Genomic DNA, 10,828 nt, shown 5'->3' on the forward strand with positions numbered 1-10,828 from the left:
ACCCCCAGACCATCACATTGCCTACACCATGCTGGACAGACAGCGTCAATCCCCCTTTCTTTTCATTTTTTCTGCGTCTCACGAATGTCCTTCTTTGTGATCTGAACACCTCAATCTTAGAGTCGTCTGTCCATAACACTTTTTTCCTCTGTCCAGTGTCTGTGTTCTTTTGCCCATCTTAATCTTTTATTTTTATTGGCCAGTCTGAGATATGGCTTTTTCTTTGCAACTCTGCCTAGAAGGCCAGCATCCCGGAGTCACCTTTTCACTGTTGACGTTGAGACTGGTGTTATGCGGGTACTATTTAATGAAGCTGCCAGTTGAGGACTTGTGAGGCAGCTGTTTTTCAAACTAGACTCTACTTGTCCTCTTGCTCAGTTGTGCACCGGGGCCTCCCACTCTTTCTATTCTGGTTAGAGACAGTTTGCGCTGTTCTGTGAAAGGAGTAGTACACAGCGTTGTACGAGATCTTCAGTTTCTTGGCAATTCCTCGCATGGAATAGCCTTCATTTCTCAGAACAAGAATAGACTGACAAGTTTCAGAAGAAAGTTCTTTGTTTCTGGCCTTTTTGAGCCTGTAATCGAACCCACAAATGCTGATATTCCAGATACTGAACTAGTCTAAAGGCCACTTTTATAGCTTCTTTAAATCAGCACAACAGTTTTCAGCTGTGCTAACATAATTGCAATAGTTTAATGATAAATTAGCCTTTTAAAATGATAAACTTGGATTAGATAAGACAATGTGCCAGTGGAACACAAGGAGTGATGGTTGCTGATAATGGGCCTCTATACGCCTATGTAGATATTCAATTAAAAATCAGCCAACTCCAGCTACAATAGTAATTTACAACATTAACCATGTCTACACTGTATTTCGGATCAATTTCATGTTAATTTAATGAACAAAACATTTGCTTTTCTTTCAAAAACAAGGACATTTCTAAGTGACCCCAAACTTTTGAATGGTAGTGTGTGTGTGTGTGTGTGTGTGTGTAATATATATATATATATATATATATATATATATATATATATATATAAAAAACATTTTTTAAATATTTTTTTTTACAGTTAATCCTTGTCATTTACCAGTAATCTATAATGTTTGGTTAGTCATTTCTGGTAGTTCAATAAATATATGAATTCATGTTCCATTCTCAGAGTGTGTCCTTACGACTTCTACAAGGTCCCAATTCTACACACAGAAATATGTTGAGGATTTGAACAGAACAGAGAAAAAGGCAAATATTAAAATACATAATTTATTACCTTAATAAAATGTCCAAGAAAATTAAACATGAACTGTTTTTGGCAGTTATACATTTACAAAACTGCATTCCAGCATCAAGGGATCCTCTCGGCTTGCAGTGTTCTTGAGTTGAGAATGCGGGTCTGACAAACAAAAAACAAATCAATATCGAATGGCTGATTCGCTGTTCAGTGCACATCGTAGCAAAACACTTTACAACTGTATGCAGTTAAGAGCCACTCACTCACCTGTTTCTCCACGGGGGAGAGCACGCCCTCTACAGCCACCACCTGGTACTGCCTATGTTTCAGGTTGCCAGGGAACTTCCTCATGCGGCAGACAGCTGTGCTAACAGTGGAGCCATCTTGGCTCAGCAGTTTCCTCACATCTCCTGGTGTACAGCCAGGGTCCAGGAGCAACAGGCACAGGCTGCCATTCTTCTTCTGTTCCACTCCTACTATTGAGCGGCTATGGCCTGAGGATGTCGATAGAAGACATGGAGGAAACACACTAAAGCCTTGGTCACACCGCAGGTCTTAATGCCCAAATCAGTTATGTTTTTCAAATCCATTTTGGACTACTGACTTTCAAAACAGTATGTTACAAGTGAGCAAATCAGATGTGTGTGTGTTCAGACATTATTCATTTGCTGACATGGCTACGCTAGTTATCATAGTAACTATGGGTGTGTGCACAGTGGTGTAGGCTGATTGGTGGTAGTGCTCATGCTTCCTATCACTCAGAAGTTATATAGCAAGCTATGGTGATAACAACGCCTGCCATGGATGTCTCCCCAGTTGCTTTGCATGTTCAAAATCATAATGTAAGAACACTTAAAGCCTCAAAAGGATAAGATGATCCAACTTTCAAATGGAATATTTTGGCTAGCCACAGCAGTCAACTAGCTAGCTAGGTAGTAGTTTAGCTTTCTAGAACAGTCACTCATTTGTTTTTAAACAATTAACAAGCAAGTTACGACCAGATGTTCTTGTCAAACTGTCAACGGAGTAGCTAGCAAGCAACAAGATATGCCAAATAAGTCTAAAAACCACCTGAGGGCAAATAAATCTGATTTGACCGTTCACATGGCCGGGAATCAGATTTGTATCGGACTTTAAAAACACCTACGAAGGTGGTTTGAAATGTGGCTTGAAATATCAGATTCCATGTGCTTTTTGGCAGTTCCGACTGCAAGAAACAGAACAGATTTGAATCGGATATGCAACTAAATAGGATTTGAGTCACTTCAAACTGCCAATGTGAACAAGGCTTTAGAGATAACGTAGACGTCAGGTGTACACACATACGAAACAAACAAATCTCCCTCAAACACACTAGTACTGAGCGATTAACAACATTTAGGTTATTTTTCAGTTTTTAATCAATAATTGATTGATTTAATCACTAATTGACCGACAGATTCAATTATTTTAATTCCATTTAATTCGTTTTTGTTCTGTGAGCTCGATGTGCAGTTTCTGTAGAGATAAATCAGATCAAGCCCAAACTGTGCGATGTAGTAGTGAGTTGAAGTTTCCAACAGGCCATTTTTCGACATAGTTTAGTGCAGAAAACGTGGTAATTAACTACAATGACTATAATCCATTGCGCACCCACCTACTTGTCCGGTCTGTGTGGAGCACGCGTGATCGAGCGAGATAGAAAGCAGTTGCGTCGAGAGGTATCTCTACCTGAAAATACATGTTCTAAGTAATTGGTAGTTGGTATTCAGCAGTCATAAAAGGATGCTTTATTTACTTTGAAGAACAAGTAAAATAGTGTTTTTGTCAGACAGCATAGGCAGCAGCTCTATAGAGATGAGATGACTTGGAATAAAATAATAATGTCATTGAATAAAACAAATGTAATATACTCAACAACTCAAATATTTGATTAAAGTAAATGTGAATAAGTGATAAGCAGTAATGGGCAGTCACTACCATCATGGGACTTTTGTTTTATTATGTGTTGATACAGCATTCAACCCACAAAATGTATAGTGCATTTAATGTAAAAAATAATAATATCGAAACCGTTATTATTTTTGAACGATCGAACCAAAACACAACCGACCTCAAAAAGCACTAATCGCTCAGCACTAAACGACACACAAGAAAACATAAAATAGACACACGCCATAAACAAATTCTACAATGGATATCAGTAACCCATCATCAGCTAATCCATCCAATCCACTAAACCCATGTTAAGACTACCTTGGTGCTGGAGGTAGAGGGGCGGCTGTGTGGTCTGCACCACCCGGGGCGGTAGTCTGGCGCCTCTGGTGGCAGTCTGAGAGAAGTACTGCTTCACCCAGTCAAAGAGGCGGGGGTGGGTGTCCCCTGGGCCCGTGGGCTGGTGGAAGTCTAGAACACGGGCACTGTGGGGACACAGGTTAGAGGTAACTGACTGAGAACAGACTCCATTTTCAACCATGTACATTCTATAGTGACTCTGTGTGTGTACACTGAGTATACCAAACCCATAAGGAAAACCTAATATTGAGCCCCCCCTTCGTTTTTGCACTCAGAACAGCTTCAATTCGTCAGGGCATGGACTCTACAAGGTTTCAAAAGCGCCCCACAGGGATGTTGGCCCATGTTAACTCCAATGCTTCCCACAGTTGTGTCAAGTCGGCTGAATGTCTGGGTAGTGGACCATTCTTGATACACACAGGAAACTGTTGTGCAAGAAAACCCCAGCAGCGTTGCAGTTCTTGACACACACCAGGTGCGCCTGGCACCTACCACCATACCCCGTTCAAGGTCACTTAAATCTTTTGTCTTGCAGATTCACACTCTGAATGGCACACATACACAATCCATGTCAATTGTCTCAAGGCTTAAAAATCCTTATTTAACCTGTCTCCTCCCTTTCATCTACACTGATTGAAGTGGATTTAACAAGTGACATCAATAAGGGATCATAGCTTTCACCTGGATTCACCTGTGTCAGTCCATGTCAAGGAAAGAGTAGGTGTTCTTTTAATTTTGTATACTCAGTGTGAGAGTCCATTCAGGTGTATCTAATTCAAATATAGCTGGCTACACAAATGTGTTATGTTCTAATGCGTGTAGTATGTTAACATTCTGTGTGTGACTCTCTGGGCTCTAACCTGACTCTGAGGGAGGTGCAGAGAGCGTAGATCTCTGTAGCTCCTATCCAGGCCCGTGTGCCCTGTAGTCGCTGGTTAAAGTGGGTGGCGCCCTGTGGGTCTAACCCCTCCCGCCACGCCCCCTCTATCAACACCTGCACCTGTGGGATGCTGGGTACTGACCCCTCTGGGAGAGGAGGGAGAGAGAGAGGGGGGCAAGGAAAAGATGCCATGATAGAAGATTTAAGAGAGAAAGTTAGTTTAGGAGATTACATGGCGAAACAGCTTTTTGAGAGGGCTGCATTGAACCGTTTCATTAAGCAATCCAGACAGCTACTGGATTTGAGAGAATGGTAAACCAATTGTAGAATGTGATGTTTTGATATACGTGTTTCTGTCTGTGTGTACCTGAGAGACAGGTAGTGTAGGGCTCCATTCTTTGCAGAGAAGACAGGAGCATCTGGAAGTTTCTGTAGCCACATCCCCAGCCCTTATCCCCCTCTGATGAGCAGTAGTGGTCTGTGTCAGCACTCAGCCACACGTGGACACAGTCTCTGGCCTCCCTCTGGTAGTAAACATACAGAGCACCCAGCACACCTGACAGAATGAGAGGAATACAATAAACAAAGAGAATGACAAAGACAGAGAGAAAGAGAGCACTAAGGTGGAGCTGCCATTTAGTTTTTAATCAATTGAAGGAAGACAGTTATTAATGACATACATACCTTGTAGGCTAAATAAAATGGATGCAAAACATTGAGAGATGTAGGTGGTAGATAGACAGCTGTATAAACATAACATGATGTGATCTAAACAACTCAGTTTGAGAACATAGTAAATAATGAGGGAGCTATGTTAGTCAAGATCCGGATAAGAAATTTAATCTCACACACACCCTGCGTTCTGGTCCTGCCATCGTCGACCCCTGAGGCCAGAGCCTCCATCATCTCATCTCTCTTGTTGTGGAAGTGAGCAGGCACCATCACACCTCGAGACACGGCTTTCTCCATGGTCCTCTCCATCTGTTTGCGGTAGCCCCCCCTCCCGTCCACACCAAACTGCCTCTAAACACACACACACACAGCAAGGAGTCAGGGTGAGGTCACCACCACACATAAGCAGACACACGTATACTTAAATCATGCTTGCTGACGTGCAGAAACACAAATAAACCACACACTCCTACATAAGCCATGTGACAAAGCATAGACGCGTCATATGGTGCATCATGCAGCAAGGTCAAATCCACTACTCCAGTGTTATTATGGTTGTGCTTTATAAGAACCTGCAGCTTCTTGAACTCCTCTGCCTCCTGCTTGGCCTCTTGCTCCTTCCTCCTCTGCTTCTCCTCCTCCTGCAGCCGCCTGGCCAGCCTCAGGTCTGAGCCAGGGCTCACTGCAACACACACAGCGTCAGTCACAATTCCCTCTCTTGAATTCACCATGGGAATCAACCCTGTACACACAAAACTGTTGTGAGGACAGCTGCATGTGTGAGCTCAGCGGTATGAGCTGGCAGGTTGTAGAAGTTCCGTTCAGTTCAAACTTTATAGTCCTCAGAGGGAAATTCATAGTTCAAAACCGATCACAAAGGACAAATTACACATTATATTGCAACTTCAGGAGTTGGCTGGCAATAGAGTGCTTGTGCAAATCCAATATGGGGTATTACACCATTCTCTATCTCTACCGAGACCCTGTTTATGGTAAAATAACAGTCATAACGTTGTTATAACATGGCTACATCTAAGCAGGAAATAAAACGTGTTGGAAGCATAAGTGGGAACTGAATAGATTTCTCATTAACCCTTTATACTCGTACCCATATTCAGGAAGAAAATAGCAGATTTGGGCATTAATAAATGCGTAAATTGGAACGTACTGGCTGTACAGTACATGCTATACATGACGTCAGAGCTCTGGCTCTGCGCTTCACAGCACTGTATGGGTTTTGCCTGACAGCAGTTCTGAACTTGAGCAACTTGTGCCCATATCTCCCGCTAATTGGGCAACTTTTGCAACATGTTTTGTTGTCCAAGTGAGGGAAATGCTGTAAATTAAAAAGGACTCCATGTATTTTGAAAGATCAGACGTTGAGAATTATAATAAATCTCGCTTTGATGTCATACAAACAAGCCAAACACCTGTGAGTAAATATGCACTTCCATATCAGAAAACTTGTGTCATATACAGTGTCACCATTTATGATCACTATTTTTAATTTTTAAATGATCACTATTTTTGATGTACAAGATGACTTGTACATAATCATATCCTGTGTTGTTCTGAACAGAATGAGCCCATGTTTGTTAATTGTGAAGAAGATTTGCAGAGGCACACGCACCTGAATGCACTCATGACTCATTTCTATGCTCACCAAAATGATGATCTGGTTCTCTGAATTGCATTGTGAAAGCCTATTACTGTAATATTGTATTTTATAACTTCGCTAGTCATGTTGGCAATATAACAGGCTTTGAAATGATGCCCATCTGATCCAGATTGCGATTTATAATGGACAATTTTGGGATTGTGTAAACAACAACAGTAATTGTGTGATGGCGAGGACGCAGGACTGTGTTCCAAACAAACCAACTACAAGTGTGCTTGCTCTACTTCCTCAACGGCACAGCTAGGAGAGCTCAACAAAAGCACCTTATAGTTTAAGACTTTTCTTTGAGTCAAAAGTTCCTTGAAATTACTTAGGAACTTAGCACACATTGGAGAGGTGTATGGCCACTAGGAGACACCAGTTAGTCCTCTCACTCAAACTATTTATTTTGTCTTATGTTGCACCTATGCCCATATTTTCCAGGAATATTCTTATCATGTTACTGAATGTATCCAGAGTATTTTCCGATTTTGTTATCGACAAATGCAGAAAAAGGTACAGTAAATGTAAAATGCACATACAAACAACAGTGTAATGTTTGGATTCAGTCTTGGGTCAGGTGAACTGTTGTGTCCTCATCTTTGGCAATTATGGGGAAATTAATAGACTAAACTCTTCCCCTTCAATTGCTACCATGGTTTTTCATCTGCTTTTCATATTTATTCCTTAAGATACACTTTGAATTTAGCCCTATCCCTTTAGGACAACTCCCACAAGTGTAAACATAAAATCCCAATGAAACAGTGTTCCCATCACATTTGATTGTTTAAATCAAGCCTTACCTGCACTAGTGGCTGTGCCATAGTCAAGATGCAGCTCCACATGTTCCTGTAGGGAGTAGCAGTCTCCACACACCACAGAACACAGGGGACACTCATAACTCTTCCCACCTGAGGACGAGGTCAGGGACACACAGTGGTTAAAAGGGATATCGACGGGGCATTTTTATCTAAATCATTATTCATCCAAGTTATTCTTGTTGAGATAAAACCTCTCTTGCAAGTTCATTTAGCTTTTTGGGGGAATATTAGACCTTCATCGGTAAGACATGGGCAGAGAGAGAGCCTCAACCTCTGTGGATCTGCCATAGGCAGGGCTTCTTCCTTTGTTTGGTTGAACTATATTTGTTCCTATGATGAAAGGAATGAGACGAACTTGAGCTGTTGCTGGATGATGCTGCCTCGGTTGATGATGTGGCCCCCAGGACAACCTCTGAAAAGACACATACAGATTATGTATGTGTCAGAGACTTAACACAATGGATTGGGCCTCATGTTCTGTCTGTGCTGAACTGTGTAGACTCAAGAATGTCATGAGTTTGTACAGTCACAGTGTGTTCTGTGCTGAATTGTGTGGTCTATATGTTCTGAACTGTAGATCCTGTACCTTCAGCTGGGCTCTCTTCTAGCAAGTGCAATTCAACATGTTCCTGTAGGATGAAGGCGTCGGTGCAGACCAGAGCACACATTGGACAGGAAAACCGCTTCCCTACGACAACAGACACACAGTACATAACAATGAGACACAGGATGATGACAAGACTAATTCAACCCACTCCACACAGCACTTTGATGCCCCCGGAGCAGCTTTGGTAGCAGGTTCATCCTGCCCAGAAGCTCCACAGAGCAGTTCAGAAGGCCATTTTTATCCACAGCCATGAGGCTTTTTAACAAATGACTCATTTATGGTGCCTTCTTAATAGGAATGTTGTTATTGCTTGTTTCCCAGCAGTAGGATAGACAACAGTATTTATCTTAAACTTGTCTCCATCTTGTATGGCTACTAACATGCAGGTGCCTTCTTAGGTGTCTTATTATGCATTTTTATCATTGTCTTTGTAATTTATTAGTGATGCTGAGTGAAAACGATTTCCCAAGTTGGGATCAATAAAGTACTACTCTACTCAAACCAACAGATATCAGTCAGTATAACCAAAGATTATGGATATACTGACAAGATACATGTCTTCCCGCCCTAACGATGGGAGTTGTTGTCCACAAAGCGGCAAGGCAGACTGACTAGCTCCTGCCTATCTTTGCTTTGGATTGGTGGATTACTGTAATCCTTTTTTGAATATTCGATGAGGGTTGTGACGTTAAACGCCTGTATTCAATGGAGAGAGATGCTGCTACCCTCATCCCATGAATAGCCATCTCCGAGATAGTGTTTTTTGTGAAGTGACAAAAACAGTCCTACAGTACACTCATAACTTAAGCATTACCAAACTTCTATTATAAATAAACCTCATGTAGCAAATAAGCCATTCATTTTATTGTTGGCTAAATTCAACACTCTCTTGCTTTCTGGGCGAAACAACAAAAAACAACACCTGATGGAGGGAGACAGATTCTGATGAGTTGGGCCTCTCTCTTCCGCTTCAGTACAACAAACCAACTAGGCCTAATATTAATAGGTACAAAAAACTAACTGATGAGGTTTACAAAATAGTGATGCAATCGATGACTAAAGTGAGGAAGAGCCCACGAGTGCCAGACCGCATGGACTTTTAATGGGATGCATTGACAGTTCATCAATAGGCAATCAATCCAACTATTAGTCCGTATGATAAACCAAATCATATCAGTCAAAATACAAAAAAACAAGTAATATCACACAGTACGACAAACTAACTAATTAGTCAGTATGACAAATTATATCAGTCCGTACAAACAACCAGCTAACAACAGTCCGTACGACAAACCCAACTAACGTCAGTCAGTGCGACAAACCCAACTAACGTCAGTCAGTGGGACCAAACCAACTAACGCCAGTCAGTGGGACAAAACCAACTAACGCCAGTCAGTGGGACAAAACCAACTAACGCCAGTCAGTGGGACAAAACCAACTAACGTCAGTCAGTGGGACAAAACCAACTAACGCCAGTCAGTGGGACAAAACCAACTAATGTCAGTCAGTACAAAAAAACAGTAAAGATGTAACAACAGGTTGAATAAACAAACACATTTCAGACACACTAAAATAAACCTTTAAGTGGGGAGGAGAAACGCTTCTGTTTGACTTTGGTGTGCTCTGCGGATCCCACTCCCACAGACTCCTCAGCATTACAGTGTCTGCTAGTAGGCCTACTGGAGTCCTGAGCTGATCTCAGAAAGCCTGTAGACACTGAAGAGGTGGATACAACAATGGCCACTGCTCGCCCTCCACCGAACTCCCCCCCAGCTTCAGTAATTTGCTCCTTAGACTCCAGTGTGCTATTGGATGTCCTGGGTGAGACCCCTCCTCCAATGGTGTCAAACCTATTCCCATTGTCTACTCCTCCTTCAGAACCCTCAGACCTAGACAAACCAATGTCTTGTTTGCAGTGATTGTCCACTATGGTGGTAGTGGGAGTAGGACTTGAGCTGGGCCTGACAAGACTGTGACCACCTCTACCCTCTGCTCCTCTTCCGTCATGGTCCTGTTTCTCTTTGTGTGTGGTATTGATGTGGAAGCTGAGTTCGTCGTAGGTGACTCCGGACCAGGAACAGAGGGTGCAGCCCATGTCATTCTCCAGGTGGCTCAGGAGGAGATGGGTCTTCATGTCCTCCTCCAACATCAATTCCTCGCCACAGAACTCACACGTCAGCATGGCCAATTGTTTCTGGTGCTCAGCTGGACACTGAAATGAAGATACATTATGATAACATTAATTGTCAGTAAATAAATAGGAATAAACAGGAAGGATGTCAATCCAATGTAGACCAAATGTACCCAATAACGAAACAACGCAATTCCCACCTTTGTCAGCCACGACGCAACAACGCAATTCCCATCTTTGTCAGCCAAGATAGCTAGCCAAATTCTAACTCCGCTATCATAGTTAATTCTGAATTTGTCTAGTCAACATGTCAGGCTAACGTAACTTCAAAACACGGAGATTGCTAGCTAGCTAACCATCATGTTACTCACCGATTTCAAAAATATGGACGATGTGCCCTACTAATGCTTGACTTATGTGACTACTTTCAAAATAAATGTGTTTCTGTTTCACTTTTCATTCATATGCCATCTTAGCAATGCTAGCAAACAACTTGACTTTACTGGCCCAGTTGGCTTCTCCTCCTTCAGTTTGAGCCGATGGATTTGACGTC

General features: G+C 42.1%; 1 protein-coding gene across 4 annotated transcripts; it reads right to left on the reverse strand.

The window, feature by feature from the left end:
* Nucleotides 1-1,251: 1,251 nt before the first annotated feature.
* zufsp (zinc finger containing ubiquitin peptidase 1) lies at nt 1,252-10,813 on the reverse strand. 4 transcript variants are annotated; one of them, XM_036970648.1, is made up of 12 exons: nt 10,647-10,810; nt 9,723-10,356; nt 8,124-8,225; nt 7,809-7,949; nt 7,520-7,627; nt 5,632-5,741; nt 5,242-5,410; nt 4,755-4,943; nt 4,368-4,533; nt 3,469-3,632; nt 1,501-1,727; nt 1,252-1,395 (listed from the first exon to the last, which is right to left on the reverse strand). In XM_036970648.1, the coding sequence occupies exons 2-12, from the start codon at nt 10,324-10,326 to the stop codon at nt 1,348-1,350; spliced, it is 2,028 nt and encodes a 675-aa protein (XP_036826543.1). In that variant the 5' UTR covers nt 10,327-10,356; nt 10,647-10,810; the 3' UTR covers nt 1,252-1,347. The 4 variants fall into 4 exon arrangements, with proteins under 4 accessions (XP_036826543.1, XP_021448196.2, XP_036826546.1 ...); XM_021592521.2 differs by having other exon boundaries at nt 7,893-7,949; nt 10,647-10,808; XM_036970651.1 differs by lacking the exon at nt 10,647-10,810 and adding an exon at nt 10,476-10,617.
* Nucleotides 10,814-10,828: the final 15 nt, after the last annotated feature.

The sequence above is a fragment of the Oncorhynchus mykiss genome, chromosome 3 (genome assembly GCF_013265735.2).
Source record: "Oncorhynchus mykiss isolate Arlee chromosome 3, USDA_OmykA_1.1, whole genome shotgun sequence".
In the NCBI taxonomy this organism is placed as follows: domain Eukaryota; kingdom Metazoa; phylum Chordata; class Actinopteri; order Salmoniformes; family Salmonidae; genus Oncorhynchus; species Oncorhynchus mykiss.

Coding starts and splice junctions, on each gene's coding strand:
- zufsp (XM_036970648.1), bottom strand. CDS start 10,326: ATGCTGACGTGTGAGTTCTGTGGCGAGGAATTGATGTTGGAGGAGGAC. Junction 5,742..7,519: donor TGGCACAGCCACTAGTGCAG/GTAAGGCTTGAT, acceptor TGTGTGTTGCAG/TGAGCCCTGGCTCAGACCTG. Junction 5,411..5,631: donor AGGAGTTCAAGAAGCTGCAG/GTTCTTATAAAG, acceptor GTGTGTGTTTAG/AGGCAGTTTGGTGTGGACGG.